This window comes from Bubalus bubalis, chromosome 15, assembly GCF_019923935.1.
Source record: "Bubalus bubalis isolate 160015118507 breed Murrah chromosome 15, NDDB_SH_1, whole genome shotgun sequence".
Lineage (NCBI taxonomy): Eukaryota > Metazoa > Chordata > Mammalia > Artiodactyla > Bovidae > Bubalus > Bubalus bubalis.
In genome coordinates, this window is record NC_059171.1 from 57,395,183 (window position 1) to 57,412,538 (window position 17,356).

Below are 17,356 nucleotides of genomic sequence, written 5' to 3' on the forward strand. Positions count from 1 at the left end.
TGCACGTGATTGGAGGGAATGCCCAGTCCCCATCTTCTCACCCGTCCTGGAGCTCTGATGGGACCCATAATGCTCTAGATGTCTGGGGACCCTCCTCCCAAAACAAGAAAGAGCTGGGCTTGTGCAGCTGCTCCAGGGGACTTTGAGCCAGAGACACAGGCAGATGCAGCCCAGCATACTCACCCTCGTGGGGAAGAGAAGAGTGCAGTTTGTGACATATAAAAAGTAACCGTCACAACAGCATGTGCACCCAGCCTCAGAGCACGTGAGCGCGTGAAGCCGGCACTGGCAGGCTGAAGGGAGAGACTGACGGCTGCACTGAACGGAGGAGGCGTCCACGCTCCACTTTCAACAATAGGCAGGTCACCCAGGCCGACGGTCACTCGGGAAGCAGGACTCGACTGTACTCTAGCCAGGTGGGCTTCACAGACACATGCAGAACATCCTGCCCAAGGACAGTAGGACACGCTATCTCACGTGCACAGGGGACATCCTCCATGACAGATCACACGTCAGGTCACAAAAGAAGTCAGTAAGTCTAATAAGACTGATGTCATTCCAAGTATCTTTAACAGCCACCATGGAGTGAAACCAGAAATCCATAGCAGCAGGAAGATTCATACGTTTGTGGAAATTAAACAACCTTCTTGTGCAAACAGTGGGTCAAGAAGAAATAAAAAGGGAAATTTTAAAAATACTTCAAGATGATCAAAACGAAAACATACCTAAACTCCTAGGATGCCACAAAAGCAATCCTAAAGAGGAAGTTTAGAGTGTTAAATGCTTACCTTAAGAAAAGAGGAAGATCTCAAATTAAAAAACCTAATTAGATACCTCAAGGAACTAGAAAAAGCAAGAGCAAACCAAGCCCAGAGGCAGCGGAAGGAAGGAAATAGTAAACACAGAAGTGAATCTCCCAGGTGGGCTGAGGGAGTTGCCTGCACCCGTCAGCAGGGGTTGCAAATGTTCTTAAAATGATAGGTCCTGATGTGCTTGTTCTCCTCTGATTCAGTTCATCTTCCTCTTTTTCAGGGCACGATGGAGTATGTCTTTGAGCTGGACGTTTCAGGGAAAGTGGAAGATGTTGTGGAGACACTGCTTCAAGTAAGTCAGAGCTCTTCTCAGATATTCACTGGCAAACTTTTTTAAAAAGAATTTCATATTCATACATCTCACCAAAACTATAACCTCTGCTATAAATCTGAATGAGATTTACTTGAATGTGTTGAACTTGAAAACTCTACATTAGGAAGAAGTCATAGATGTTTTAGAATGGCTCTTAGCTGTTACTGAGTAACAGAATGGTGGTTGTGTTTCATTACTTCTAAGGAACTATCTTCTTATCATCAGAGAGAGAAATAAATCCATGTATATTTCTGTACTCGTAGCTTCATAGAGCATCCTGTCTGGACAAACTGGGGGACCAAACTGCCATGGTGAGTTTCTAAAGACCTGTGTCTTTATTGTGAATGAACCTGCATTGATGTGTCACTTACAGATACTTACAGCCATACTTTTTAAATGATTCTGTCTTAACAGATAACAGCTATCTTGCAGTCCCGTTTGGCTAGGACGTCATTCGACAAAAACAGGTAAGTTTTCCATGATTTTGATTCCTGGTGGTGAAAGCAGCGGCGTTGTCGTCTCAGGCCTCATTCCGTGTGTCTGCCGCTGATGATGGGTGCTGGCGTCTGCCTCGCCCCAAAGCTGCTGACCTGGGGCAACGGCCCCGGCCTCAATGCCAGCGCAGAGTCCGCGGGCTCCTGGCCTCTTGAAGGCCTGGGGAATGGTGCCCCCCAGAACCTCCCAGTCTGTGAGCTTCTATCCTTTCAACGTTACTGCCTCCGTTCAGGCCACCAGCCCCCACTGCTCAGGTCGCTGTGGCGGCATTTAGCTCGTCACCCCTACACTCTCAAGTCTTTCCTTCTGCAGTCCCCTTTTCTCTACTCTTCTGATTGCGCTTTTAAAATGCTTTCTTTCTAAACAACTTACTTGTTTATATCACTTGTGAGTTTGAAACTCCTCCAGAGGGTAAAGTATTCACCTTTCTAAGTATACAATATATTTTCTGCAAGTAACTATACTTTCATATTAACCTGTTCTCTGATTTGTTTCTTCTCACATTTTAAGTAGATTTCCTTCTGTTAAGTGGATTTGGGCTATTTGTCTGTGTCTCCGTCTGCAGTACCACTGTGTTCATCACTGTGTCTTAGTATCTGGCATGGCATTTCCTTTCTCATTTATGTCTTCAGTGTTTTGGCCTTACACATGCTGCGTCAAGTTAGAATCAGCTTGTCAAGTTCCATAGAAGAAAAGCATACTCGGATTTTTACTCCGATTGCAGTGAAACTCTGTTTAAGTCTTCCTTAGTGTCTTTTTTTTTTTTTTTTTTTTTTTTACAATTTTCTTTGTAAAGATCTATCTTCTCTTGTGCTAGATTTATTCCAAGTACTTCATATTTTAGTGGTGTTTTAAATGGTATCCTAAAATATGTAATTTTCTCTTTATTGTTGACAAGTAGAATGAAGTATATTTTTGTGTATTCATTTTGTTTTTAGCAACCCTGCTAAACTTTGTTCAACTCCATTTACTTAATATATATGTATAGATTGTCTAATGTATATAAAATCTTAGGTATGGATTATTGCAGTCTCTAGTCATGAGATGTCATTTTTACTTTAGATTTTTGTGTTTTGCTGTATCCTTCCAGCTTAGGACAAAGTAGAACATATTGGTTGAATAGATTATTCTGTGTTGGCTTTGGCTGAAAACTTATGTGTATAAATGAGATTAGTTTGTAATACTCTGTTTTAGTGCTACCTTTATGAGATTTGTGAGCCTTACACTATGTTTAAAAATGTTAGAGAGTTGGCTGGTAAAGTCATCTTGCCAAGAATGTCTTTTCTATGGTTATGTTTGTTCTTTCTCTGTTTCACCTACATAGCATTACTTTTCATTTTTGTATTTGTAGGATGTTCCAGTTAAATGTGTTGCAGAAGGGCAAGTATAGCATTCATTTTAGAAAGGAAAAGAATAAGAATTATATAATAAGAATTAGCTTCTTTTGACCTACTTAGAATGGATAATTTTTCCAAGTAGCAATTTAGACTTTAATCCTGGGCTTCAGCATGACATGAATTTTAAAAATGGTTCACCATGAAAGTTTTAACTTATTCCAGTCTCCAGAGTGTTAGGCTGAAGAATTTGGGGGAGAAATATTTACAACATAAAGTGAAATATTGCAGGATTATATAATTCCTCTAAACGAAAGAAAATAAACTTTTGCTAAATAAGTTTTCATCATACTTTCAAGGAAATACTTTTTTTTATTGAAGTATATTTTTTCCCCTACTGTTCATTCTGAAAAATTTCAAATCCTCACAAGTCGAAAAGGTAATGGTGAACACAGATTCCCTGTGAGTCACGAGGTATTAATTTGTCAACATTTTGCTTAATTTGCATTGGTCCTTGCATGGGCTTCCCTAGTGGCTCAGAGGTTAAAGCGTCTGCCTGGAATGCGGGAGACCCGGGTTCGATCCCTGCGTCGGGAAGATCCCCTGGAGAAGGAAATAGCATCCCACTCCAGTACTCTTGCCTGGAGAATCCCATGGAGGGAGGAGCCTGGTAGGCTACAGTCCATGGGGTCGCAAAGAGTTGGACACTACTGAGCGACTTCACTTTCACTTTCACTTTGCATGCTCATGCTGTTGCTTGCTGTGTGTGTGTACGTAAGTAACACACGTATGTCTATATGTTATATAAATAGGTATACATGTATAGCTGATGTGCATATGTATGTTGGTATGATATATTTAAAATATGAGTATAACTTTTTCCTGAGCAATTTGAAATGACACTGCAAGACTCCCTCACACTTCACCCGCAACTACTTCAACATTTCTCCGTTACAGGAAGATCTCTGCCGCCCTCCATACTGTTACGATACTCACGCAGCAGTAGTCTGCGTGCCAGGCGGCTCATAGCCCCATAGTCAGGTTCCCCCATTTACACCCTGAAATGTCCTCCTTAAAATACTTGGGATTAATTTTAGATTGAAAGATGTAAAGACAGGACAAAGAGTTCTTTCTCCTCATCCAGTTCGCTGCACTGTTATATGTTTATATATAACATGTTTTATATATATACATGTTATATGTTTATATATAGCATGTGTCAGAGACTATCAACCAGCTGAATCTCAGCGGGTACCGAAAGAACCTGCAGAGATCAGATGTCTCTACCTTAGTTGGAAGATGTCCCAATCTTGTCCACCTAGACTTAAGCGATAGTGTCATGCTGAAAAATGACCGCTTTCCAGAATTTTATCAACTCAACTACCTCCAACACCTATCACTCAGTCAGTGCTATGACATAATACCTGAAACTTTACTTGAACTTGGAGAAATTCCCACATTAAAAACACTACAAGTCTTTGGAATCGTACCAGATGGTACCCTTCAACTGTTAAAGGAAGCCCTCCCTCATCTACAGATTAATTGCTCCCATTTCACCACCATTTCCAGGCCGACCATTGGCAACAAGAAGAACCAAGAGATATGGGGCATCAAATGCCGACTGTCACTGGAGAAGCCCAGTTGCCTATGAAGCCTCTATTGCAAGATGGTGTCTCCTCTTTTCTTTGAACAGGGAAAGTAAGCAGGAAGCCCAATTGTGGAGAGCTCAGCTATTTTTATTCTTGGTTTTCTGTTGCCTTCCTTCTACAAGTATACTAGAGAACCATTGGAGACAGAAAACTATGAAGTGTTGCTTTTTAGAAATGACTATGAAAGCTTTTATCACTGCTATACCCTTAAAAGCCTCAGCTCTATGCTTTTTGAAATTTTAGGGAGAGTGAGCCTATGATTTCAAGATACCTTAAATAGCAAAATTTGAACCACGTCTTCCAAGTGCCATTCTTCATAAATCTATTTAGAATCAGGCTTAAAAATCACCACCAGCAAATCATTTTTGTAGCCTCTATGGCAACTGAACATTCTTCTATTTAATTTTTCAGCACTGCTTTATTATAAGACATAGGTTGCAAAAAATAATAAGCTATTTGTATTGTAAGCTGAAAAGAATGAGAATCATAGAGTAGATCTGCAGCAATCTCTTCTGAGGATAGCACAAAAATAGACATTTCAACTGTGCCTTTAGATTCTCACTCAGGTTGATGGAAACAAATAGCCCCAGGTCATTCACCTTAAAACCTAAATAAAGAAACAAACAGTTGGCCAACCAGAGGTGTAGAATTGGTATAGAATTTAAAGGCTCAAGAGACAGTTTTCTATAACAGGTTAACCTGGGGTATCCTCTAATGCACATTAATGAAGTCTACTTTATGTACATTTGGGAAGGTCCCCTGGAGGAGAAATGGCAACCCACTCCAGTATTTTTGCCTAGAGAATCCCATGGACAGAGGAGCCTGGTGGGCTACAGTCCATGGGGTCGCAAAAAGTCGGACACGACTGAGCGACTAATACTAATAGTATATATATATAATATGTTTATATTATAGTGTGTGGATGCTGCTGTCTTTTGAGCATAATCCTAGATTTTGATGCTATCAAAATTTTATTTTCCAATCATTTCTTATGGTATATAGAAAATAGGGTTTTGGTGTTTTGTTTTGTTTTGTTTTGTTTTCATTTTGTTTAAACAATGACCTTGTATCCTATGGCTTTTCCAAATTCAGAATTTACTATTAGTTGGCTTTGGCTAGAACCTTATGTGTATAAATGAGATTAGTTTGTAATATTCTGTTTTATTGCTACCTTTTTGTGAGATGTGTGTCTTATACTACCTTTGAAAATGTTACAGAATTTGCTGGTAAAGCCATCTGTTTTTTGGGGTTTTTTTGTAGATTTTATAGTGTTTCATCTGTCCATTATTGTTTAATCTGTGAATAATGACAGTTTCACAGAAATTCTTAAGGCTTTTATTTCTACTTCTCACCTCATTGCACAGTTTGATTAACAGATGTGGTGAGAGCAGACATTCTTGCCTTGTTCTTGGTATTACAGGAAAGAGGTGTAATGTTTCACCGCAAAAGAATGCCAGCTGTAGGTTTTCATAGCTGTCCTTTAATCAGGATGAGGAAGTTTCTTATTATTTGTGGTTTGCTGAGAGTATGCTCAAAAATGAATGTAGAATTTTGTGACGTGCTTCTTGTGCATTTATTGAGATCATCTTTTTTCTTTCGTTCTGTTGATAGTGTGAATTATGTTGATTGGTTTTTCATTGTTAAAACAACCTTGTATTCGTGGGGTAAATCCAACTTGCTTATGATGTATTGCTTTTTTTGTTTACATATTACTGGATTTTCTTTGCTAGTATTTCATAAAGGACTTTTTAAATTCCTTTTTATTTTTGGCCGTGCTGGGTCTCTGTTGCTGTGCTCAGGCTTTCTCTGGTTGTGGCGAGCGGCGTCTGCTCTTCATCTCGGTGCACGGCTTCTCGTTGCGGTGGCTTCCCTTGTTGGGAAGCCCAGGCTGGCTCTGGTAGGGTACACGAGCTTCAGTAGTTGCGGCTGTAAAGGATTTTACATCTCTGTTCATGGCTATTGCTCTGTAAATCTTAGTGTATTTGTGAGGTTTTGCTATCAGGGTTATGCTCGCCATATAACATGAGTTTAGAAATGCCTTTAGCCTCTGTTTGCCAAAAGAATGTGTGCAGGATTCTATTTCTTCCTTAAATTTTTAATAGATTTTATTGGTAAAGCCATACAGGCCTGAAGTGTTCTTATGCAATTTATTCACTCAACGTAAGACTACTTAGGTTGTCTGTTTCTTCTTGTGCCTGTTTGACAAGTTTTTTCACTTGTCTGTCTTCTCTTCTGTGATACATAACCTCATCTGCTTTTTCAAAATCAAGTACTCATTGTACCCATTAAAAGAAAGGCAGTTTTATTTAGGCAACTAGCTTAGGTCACCGCTTTTCTTACATTAAGTGTTGTGTTTAGATACCTGTTCTGCAGAGTCACCCTGGAGCTCCCTCAGATAAAGTTAAGCCTAGAAAGTAGATTGATTTCTGATTTTTCTTGCTTTTTCTGGAAAACGTATTTTCAGGTTCCAAAGTGTTTCTGAAAAGCTGCACATGGAATGCAAAGCAGAAATGGTGACACCGCTGGTGACGAACCCTGGCCACGCCTGCGTCACTGACAGCACCCTCTATTTCCAGCCTCTCAACGGGTACCCGGTGAGCGGACTGCGGGCCAGCGAGAGCTCCTTTGCACTGCAGTTTTCGTCTTCTGTGAGCTTTTCATTCCCTGAACTTGACCTTACTGTGTTCTCACATTTTGGTGAGAGTCAGAATGACCGCCCCTGCTCATCCAGAATCTGGTATTTAACAGGCTCCCCGTGTGACCTTGACATTTGAGCTCCCCTAACTTGTTTTCTGTGACTTCGGGGTCACTTGCTGTCAGCGATGTGAGAAGAAACCCCGCCCCTCCCGATTTTAGTAAAAGGTCCTTAGAGATTTATACCTTCTGCACTTCTGCAAGTGAGCAGTGAAATCTACTAAGGTTAAGGAAAATGGATGTTTCCTGTGTACCTGCTTATCTGTACACTTGAGTCGTATTTCTCATTATTCCTTAATTATAAACACAGTCAGTAGGTCTGAGTCTTGCCCAGAGAAGTGGTAGAAAGTGGTCCTCTCCGGCGGCGCAGAGGTGCGTGCTGAGATGCTGTCACTGGGCAGCTGCAGGGGGGGTGCTGGAAGCAGGCTTCTCTTCCATGATGCCTGTAGACTCACTTGGCCATACAGTAGAGGCTCAGATTTCTACACTAAGACTTGTTAAGATTAGAGGCTTTATCTAGATCTGGCCCCTTTTCAGAGCGGTTCATTGAAAGAGCAGAAATCCCAATACTCTGCTCGTGCGGTTGGTCCTTTTGGCCGGCAGCTTTAAGAACAGGAGTGTTTTCTGCCATGGAAGAAGTTCTCCCAGTTGGTCAGTCATTGTATGTGCTTCCCTGGTGTTGCTAGAGGTAAAGAATCCACCTGCTAATACAGGAGATGTGATAGACATAGGTTCCATCCCTGGCTCGGGAAGATCCCCTGGAGAAGGAAATGGCAACCCACTCCAGTATTATTCCCATGGACAGAGGAGCCTGGTGGGCTACAGTCCATGGGGTTGCAAAGAGTCAGATGCAGCTGAGCACACCACACACACACACACACTCACATTCACACACACTTTCACACACAAACACACACTGAAATGCAAATATATCATTTTCTGTGCTGTGCTTAGTCGCTCAGTTGCGTCCGACTCTTTGCAACCCCATGGACTGTAGCCCACCATGAGGATTCTCCAGGCAAGAATACTGGAGTGGATTGCCATGCCCTCCTCCAGGGGACCTTCTCAACCCAGGGATTGAACCCAGGGTCTCCCACATTGCAGGCAGATCCTTTACCGCCTGAGCCCCCAGGGAGGCCCTTTTCTACATGGCGCTATAATGAGTCTGTCCACCAGGTGGCGCAGCACACCCGCCGGGCCCTCCAGTGGACACAGTACTGGCCCCCGTGTGGCCTGATAAATTGTATGGGCCACCACAGTTGCTGTGGCTCGAGTCAGCACTTCTGCAAAAATATCTGAGTATGTGCCATAGCTTCAGGGTCCCAGGTGTCTGGATTGGGGGCCTTGGCCGGTGGTCTTGCAGCTTCCACCACTGCATACCCTGCCTCTGTGGGCTCCTCCTCCCTCTCATGTGGAGAGGAGGGTGGACCTGTAGCCTTTTGTAACCTTGTTCCTCTCTTACTAGCATTTCAAGGCTCCAGAGAAGCAAGAAAATTTCTCTCATAAAGTATAGAGGCTCTAGTTTATACTGTAGTTTATGAGCTTTATTACACTGAGGTTTGGGCTTCCCTGGTGGCTCAGTTGTAAACAACCCGCCCTGCTAGGTGCAGGAGACGCGGGTTCGATCCCTGGGTCAGACGGAGCCCCTGAAGGAAGAAATGGCAACCCCCTCCAGTGTTCTTGCCTGGGAAATCCCAGGGACATAGATGCTTGGCAGGGTACAGTCCATAGGGTCGCAGAGTCGGACATGGCTTAACGCCTGAACAACAACACTGTCGTTTAAGGAGATAAAAGACAGGGCTCTAAAAAAGATGCATATTAGTTTCTGAGCAAACTATAGGTCTATAAAAAGCAAAATTCCTGTGAGGTTGTATACACCAATCCTTTAATGCTCTTTATCACTCAACAGCTTTCCAAAAACCTGAAAGGCAGATGCCTAGGGATCCCCTGGTGGTCTAGTGGTTGAGACTTCAGCTTCCAATGCAGAGCCCACAGGTTCACTCTCTGGTCAGGGAGTTGTAAGATCCTATATGCCTTGCGGCCAAAAAACTGAAATGTAAAACTGCTTCTGCAGTATCATAACAAATTCAATAAAGACTTTAAAAATGGCCCACATCAAAAAAAAAAAAAAAATCTTAAAGATGGGTGCATTATCTTTCTGAGAAGTTGAGTACCAAAGCAGAGTGAGTAGAGGGACATGTCCATGGTCACAGAGCTAGTGGAAAGGGCAGGCTGGCACATAATGGAGTGTGCCCTGTCCTAAGAGCCCCCTTTCTAGCTGTTCACTTGTGACCTGTTGGAAAGTTAAGATGGGCTCATCTTTCCCTTTCTGATACGGAAGGGGAGCTTCTAATCGCGTCAGAATGTTGCAGTTTGAGATCTTCTCTCTTTTGTTGTTCAGTCGTGTCCGACTCTTTGTGACCACATGGACCGCAGCACGCCAGGCTTCCCTGTCCTTCACCATCTCCCAGGGTTTGCTCAGACTCATGTCCGTTGAGTCGGTGATGCCATCCAACCAGCTCATCCTCTCTCTGTCTCTCTACTTTTAAAGAAACCCGTGGTCCAGATAATGCTCCAGGACATCCGCCGCATTTACAAGAGGAGACACGGCCTCATGCCTCTGGTGAGTTCCCCTGGAGGATGGGCGTCTTGTCTCCGGGTTGGTCAGTGGTTCATTGACTTAAAGCCCCCAGGGCCACTCTGGAAGGTGCCCGCATGTTGTGTTGTAAGCAGGTGGGCTCTGAGTCTCATGGCTCCTTCTTCTGGGTAAGCTGGCAGTTTTTAAAGGAGCAGCTCTTTTGGTAGGTGGGAGGGCTGCGGGGAACATGTTCTTGGCTCCCAGAGCAAGAGGACTCGAACACACTCGGTTTCTCCCTCCCAAGTAAGTGCTCAGGGCTCTGGGTTTGTACATGTAGAACCGGCCCAGGGCTCCTTGCCGCCACCCTGTTACAGCCCAACAAGGTCTCCAGGCAGAGCTTAGAAGTTCTTATGGAGCCAGCCCTCAGTGGAACTGTAGCCTAGTCACTATGGACTTAGATTACTTCTGCCTCCAGGCCTGGGGAGAGGGAGAAACGGATAAGGTAACCATTTCAACCACCTGGACTGTCCTGCCTGCCATGCCTCTTATCTCAGGGATAAGCCCAAGTCCACCCTCCTGTGAGTCACACACTTATAATCTAGAAACCAGTCCCCACAAAGGGTGTGACTCCAAGGGCTTGTCATTTGATGTCAATATCAATGTATTTGTTCTCCTTTGAAGATTAACCAGTGAGTTGATGGCATTACAAAAGCACTGTGGATATTAAAGCAGCTTGTTTTGGTGTTTTTTTTTGTTTTTTTTGTTTGTTTGTTTTGGTGTTTTATCTTTATGAAATTTAACTGTTTTCCTGCCTCTCTTACATAGGTGATTCTCCATTTTCAGTACCAATAGAGGATTAGGGAAACAGATGCTGTTAAAAATACAGAAATATAGTCATAAAGAGAGAAGAAATTGGCATTGATTAAGTACTTTGTGTGTACTGGGCAGTTTATGTACAATATCTGTTAACCAGCACAGGCGCTCTGAGGTTACAAGATACCCTATTTTACAAAGAAATTGAGACTCCAGGAGTTAACTAGTAATGTGAAAGCCTGTATTTGAACCTAGGACAATGCTCTGTTTTCATCCTTTCTGTTACTGTCCCGTCTTGGCCTCACCAACACGTCATCTATACAGCTCAACAGTTTTCTTAAGAATAATTGCAAGCTCCTATTTGAATGAGTTCAATTATCAATTTGTTAAATTGAAATAGTTATGGTTAAATTAGTTTTTTATCAATAAGAGGATCACTCAAGTAATTTATGTTTCCCATGTGGCGCTTGTGGTAAAGTATCTGTCTGCCAATGCAAGATATGCAAGAGAGACAGGTTCGATCCCTGGGTCGGGAAGATCTCCTGGAGAAGGAAATGGCAACCCATTCCAGTATTCTTGCCTGGAAAATTCCATTAACAGAGGAGCCTGGTGGGCTACAGTCCATGGGAATACAAAGAATCAGATACGGCAGAGCACACAAAGTGAATTATATTCATTCAGTGAAATATTACATAGTCGTTAAAATATAAACCAACCAGGTATAAATCAACATACACAAATCTCAAAAACCTAATCAGAAAAGTATATATTTTTTAATATACAAAAATGCTACATATATTTAGAGGCACATAAAAATGTACTTAAAAGTATAAAAAGTATGCCTGAGAGTTCTAAATATAAAAATCAGAATTATGATTGAATTTATAAAGGAAAGCTAAACATTTGTGTTTGAAAAACATATGTGAAGACACAAGTTGCCAATTTTGATTCAGCACAAATTCACAAATGTGATTACCAATAAAAATACTCAGCACTAAAAGCGATTTTATAAAGTTTAGCTGAAATACATGTCTTGTTCTCATGTTATATAAATTAAATGAAGAGCTGGGGAATACGCACACAAGACCTACAAATAAAAAAATGCAAGTGTTGAATTGAAAGGCTTTTGTACTTGAGTCACTCACACTGAGGTGCCATTTGTTCTATCCTCCCTGGATTTGTAGGGCTTGGAAGTGTTTTGCACAGAAGATGACCTGTGTTCCGACATCTACCTGAAGTTCTATGAACGTCAGGACCGAGACGACCTCTACTTTTACATCGCTACGTACCTAGGTTTGGTGCCCACCCGTCCTTGTATCTGTTCCCGTGGAGGTGGTTCAGCAGTGGAACAGTCGCTGTGTCCACTGTCACCTCTCCAGGGTCCCCTTAATCTGTTCTCATCGGTAACCATCATTAGCAGAGTGGCATTTTAAAAACAAAGGGAAATATAAATGAAATTTGGTAATAGTTCACTCAACTTCGGTTTTTTAAAAAACTCTTGGTGAGGTTTTTCTGTATCTTAACGACACCCAAGTTAAATGGATTATAAAGAATACACGTGGTCATTTTTTATGTCCAGTCCTGTCTTACGTTGGTTTATGAATGCCAGGACTGGGTTTCCTCATGTGAGACAGTGGGGTATGCAGTCATGTGTTTGTGATCATTACTTGTGGTCCTAATCACAAAACTGGGAGACAGCACAAAAGGAACGCGTGAACCTGCGATGCTCTTATGGTGCCATGCAGCGCAGTTTGCTCCTGACTACTACTTCCTCAGTCTTCCATGGGAAATGTGAATTTTCCCACTTTTGTTGTCAGAGAGGACACCTGTATTTTCCTTTTTTTTGAGCACAAACATATTAAGTTGTATGGTTGAATTAAGTTATTCTTGGTTTCAGAGTTGTCAGATGACTAGAATGGGATGCGTTTAAGTACATGTTGGAATTTTATTAATACCATCTCAGTTTTGTTTGCTGTTCCAGTGTGCAGTGAACCCATTTATGAAGTAGTGAGTTAATTCCCTTAGAAAAGAAATTTTCTCTCAAGGAGGAATTGTTTGTTTTCACGTGAAGAACATAGTTTAAAGTTTATAAGTGAACTTTACTAAAGTTCATATTTGCTTGTTCTCACCTTAAGCTATTCAGTTTAACTCAGTCCATAACTATAGCTTTGCTACGGGTTTACTGTTATCTCCTGCCTCCCAATTTAATTTTTTCATTTAATTTTTCTAACTGTAACAAGCTTGCAACAAAAAACTCAACTCTCATAGTGAGTCCTAAAATCTTAAACCCACCATGGTCTAGAAAGTCTGCTTCTGTGAAGTGTCCTTTCCGAGTTTATTCCTGAGATTGTTCAGACTTCCTCTGTAATGTTCTAAGAATGGAAAATCAGAGGATAAGTGTTCTGATTTTTTTTTTTTAAGCCCTTTCCCGCTAGCTAGAGAAGAAACTTGGCAAAGTATTTAAGAATAAATATTGAATCAGCAAATGAGGAAAGTTGTTTTATGCTGCCAATAAAAAATTGAAAGCAGAATTTTCTAAACATAATAGAAAAATGGACTCATTTCTCAGGAAGATTCTCACTGGTGTCACACAATCTGTGTTTTCCTTCTTTTCTGAGGTTATTTCCAGGTGGTCTCTCTGGGCCTTCTAGTTGAGAAATCACATCTTCCTGACACACCTGATTTCTTCTTCAGCAGTTTCTGTTCTTTTCCTTATTCCTCACTTGCATAAATAATGCATAGTCATTGACACATCAGCCCTGTGCCTGTCTTCCAGATCTAAAAGAGAAAGAAAAGATGGTTTTGTTTTGATTTCATAAAAATGGAGGAAATGAGCTTTTTCAAATGGTAATGGCTTCTTAAAGGCATTGAAATTCAAGCACATTAGGAACGATTCTTTGTTAGTAAATACATATTGTAGACTACAGATAAATATAGTAAACATTATATATTGCCATGTAATATTGATGTATTGCTTTATATTTTCATGTTTGTTTTATGTCATATCTATTTAATAGATGTGATATTTTATATCCTATATTTTATAGATGTGATATTCTATGTCATATCTCTCACAGATATGATATTTTATATATTTAATAGATATAGTATGTTTTCTGTCATATATCTCATAGATATGTTGTTTCATATCACATATTTGATCATTTTCCCTCCTGGATCTTAGAGATGCTCATCCTTGACCAGACAACTCTTTTGTGAAAACAGATTAGCCTACTTTTCCTTTTTTGAAATGTGCTTTTCAACAGTGGGTTGAAGGGTCTACACTGCAAGCGCCTGTAGGACCGTCACTTGCTGAGTGGCCGTGGCCCGCGCGCACTGATCGTGGTGTGACCCGGCCTGTCCCGCTGTCCCCGCAGAGCACCACGTGCCGGAGCGCACGGCCGAGGGCTACACGTTGCAGTGGCAGCGCGGCCTCCTGTCCAACTACCAGTACCTGCTGCACCTCAACTCGCTGGCCGACCGCAGCTGCAGCGACCTCTCCCAGTACCCCGTGTTCCCCTGGGTCGTCGGCGACTACAGCAGCTCCGAGCTGGGTGCGTGCGCCGGCCGGGCTTTCAAAGAGCTCGTTCCGTTCTAGGACCACGTTGTGATTCGTGAGCAGAATAAAGCCCGTTTCATCTCGTGATTCTAGGCGGCCAGTTTCTGCGCTGTGATGCTGGATAACACGTGTTACGTGAATTACGTGTGTTCTGTGTGTTCTCTCGACTGTCTCTGAATTTTTTTTAATCCTCAAGAAACTACTCACATACGTCTTGAAAGCCATACCCAGAAAACACGCATGTGATCTTTAGCCAGTGTTACCATAATTACCAACAAGTATTGTTTTCAAATACTGAAGAGTTTACTTGGACAATCGCATCTCAGGTTATCATATTAACTGTCAATTCATATTAAAAAATGTGATTATCAAAAATAACTATTATAGAGCACTTAGTTCAGTTCAGTCGCTCAGTCGTGTCCAACTCTTTGCAGCCCCATGGACTGCAGCATGCCGGGCCTCCCTGTCCATCACCAACTCCCAGAGTTTACTCAGACTCATGTAGAGCACTTAGAAAATACTGAAATACTCAAGGAAATAAGAATCATCAATAATCACATTACTGAGAGAGTATATTTCTTTCTCTCAAATTATTTTACCAAAATTATTGTGATTGCATAGTAATTTTATAATGGCTTAAAATTAGATATTGTGAAGATTAAATTACTTTTGACAGTTCACTGATTGCTCCCTTTTACTTGAAAGAGGTGGCAGCTTTTCTAGGAATATTATTTATCTGATAATTTTCAGGTCCCCAGTTCTCCAGTTATGCTATTATCATAGGATAATATTCACAGTAACTCAAACCTAAAAAGTAAATTTTGATAGAATAATGGGTTTTGAAATTTGTTTACTTTTTTTGCTGTCATTTTACTTGGAATATAATTTTTCTTAATCAGTAGGTCTTTTTTTTAAAATCAATATTGTGAACATTTTCAAATTAGATTTTATTCTTGAGTGGTTGTAGCTAACACTCAAAAGTTCTAACCTTTACAGCTGTATAAATAAACACCAGAAATACTGTGATTCTAATGGATCTGTCCTAACTTTTATTTTTTGTTTTTCCTTTTTTTTTTTTTAATTTTATTTTATTTTTAAACTTTACATAATTGTATTAGTTTTGCCAAATATCAAAATGAATCCACCACAGGTATACATGTGTTCCCCATCCTGAACCCTCCTCCCTCCTCCCTCCCCATTCCATCCCTCTGGGTCGTCCCAGTGCACCAGCCCCAAGCATCCAGTAACGTGCATCGAACCTGGACTGGCAACTCGTTTCATGCATGATATTTTACATGTTTCAATGCCATTCTCCCAAATCTTCCCACCCTCTCCCTCTCTCACAGAGTCCATAAGACTGTTCTATACATCAGTGTCTCTTTTGCTGTCTCGTACACAGGGTTACTGTTACCACCTTTCTAAATTCCATATATATGCGTTAATATACTGTATTGGTGTTTTTCTTTCTGGCTTACTTCACTCTGTATAATAGGCTCCAGTTTCATCCACCTCATTAGAACTGTCCTAACTTTTAGAAAGCTGTTTATTATTTGGAAATAAATGTGTGCATGTGAATCAGTTCAGGGGGTAATGTTATTAAGTATAAGCTTGCCGGCTTTCTTTTTTCTTTCCTTTTTTTTTTATTGAATTATCATTGGTTCACAGTGTTGTGCCAATCTCTGTTGTACAGCAAAGTGACTCAGTTTACACACATAGACAGTATTTTTTTATATTCTTTTCCATTATGGTTTATCACAGGATTTTGAATATAGTTCCCTGCATTATACTGTAGGACCTTGTTGTTTTTCCATTCTAAATGTAACAGTTGGCATGTGCTAACCCCCAGCAGCCGCTCATCCCTCCCACCTCCGCCATCCCCTTGGCAACCACGAGCCTGTTCTCTGTGCCCGTGAGTCTGTTTCTATTTTGTAGATGGGCTCATTTGTGCTATATTTTAGATTCCACATATGAGTGATATGATAGACGGTATTTGTCTTTTTTTTTTCTGACTTACTTCATTTAGTATGATCATCTCTAGTTGCATCCTTCATTTTAATTAATTTTTGACAATCTGTTTCTTTTGCAGATCTGTCAAATCCAGAGACCTTCCGGGATCTCAGTAAGCCAGTAGGGGCCCTCAACCAGGAGCGTCTGGAGAGGCTGCTGGTACGTGGACCCGGGGATTCCTGGTTTCTAGGCAACCCAGGAGCCATGGCCTGTGTTTTTACAGCTCCTGACACTCGTTTCCCCAAAACTTGGTGGAGGTGTATCCGAAAAGACCAAAGGTTCTGAGCATATTCTTTACCCTCCTCTGCCCTCTGCCTTCCTTCCCCAAGGAATTTAGCTGCTTAGCATTTGCTTACAGTTCAGTGGGTAGGAGCTGAGCTCATCACAGGTTTGCCAATTTATTTTCACGATGAAGTTACCCTTTGGCGAATGGCACAAAAGATAGGTAAAATTTCTTCCTCTCAATCCCACCCCAGCAGACATTGTTACCACTGAGCCAAGAAAACCAAGATGCTTGTTTCAAGAATGCTGTGTTTCTTCAGTTTCCCCCCTCTTTTTATCTGCTCCTTTTCCTATTTAAGAGAGAAACTAGGGGCTAGGATGTGATCAGGTCATGGTTTCCTTAGGCTTTGCTCCCGGATCAGTTACTGTCTTCCCAGCCGGCCCTCACAGGTCTCCTCTCCCCATGCTGCAGACCCGCTACCAGGAGATGCCGGAGCCCAGGTTCATGTACGGCAGCCACTACTCCTCCCCAGGCTACGTGCTCTTCTACCTGGTCCGAATCGGTGAGCTTCTTCGTTGTCGCTCCCGGGGACACACGTGTGCACGTGGGCTCTGCAGTGATTCCGTGAGCTTATTAACTCTGGTTTCTCCCCCTCCAGCGCCAGAGTACATGCTGTGCCTGCAGAATGGAAGGTTCGACAACGCAGACAGAATGTTCAACAGGTAGACATCTGTACCTCACATTCTACTTTTTAAACCTTCTCATTTATACGTGCACAATATGTTTATCTGGAAAAACTAGATATAAACAAAAATGGAAGGACATGTAAGAAAACATATATAGTGTAAGTTTAAAAACACTTCTGTTTATTCCATAAAC

The 17,356-nt window shown here is 41.5% G+C and overlaps 1 protein-coding gene across 5 annotated transcripts in view; it reads left to right on the forward strand.

Annotated features, from left to right (window-relative positions):
* Positions 1 to 17,356, forward strand: part of NSMAF (neutral sphingomyelinase activation associated factor) — a 74,074-nt gene that overhangs the window by 35,607 nt on the left and 21,111 nt on the right. For all 5 annotated transcript variants that reach the window (XM_044928753.2, XM_044928752.2, XM_025265373.3 and 2 more), the window contains exons 7-16: positions 1,033 to 1,104; positions 1,389 to 1,436; positions 1,540 to 1,592; positions 7,068 to 7,197; positions 9,849 to 9,920; positions 11,873 to 11,981; positions 14,066 to 14,242; positions 16,334 to 16,413; positions 16,949 to 17,039; positions 17,136 to 17,199. In XM_044928753.2, the coding sequence (XP_044784688.1) occupies positions 1,033 to 1,104; positions 1,389 to 1,436; positions 1,540 to 1,592; positions 7,068 to 7,197; positions 9,849 to 9,920; positions 11,873 to 11,981; positions 14,066 to 14,242; positions 16,334 to 16,413; positions 16,949 to 17,039; positions 17,136 to 17,199 (896 nt within the window). The remainder of the gene's footprint in view (positions 1 to 1,032; positions 1,105 to 1,388; positions 1,437 to 1,539; positions 1,593 to 7,067; positions 7,198 to 9,848; positions 9,921 to 11,872; positions 11,982 to 14,065; positions 14,243 to 16,333; positions 16,414 to 16,948; positions 17,040 to 17,135; positions 17,200 to 17,356) is intronic.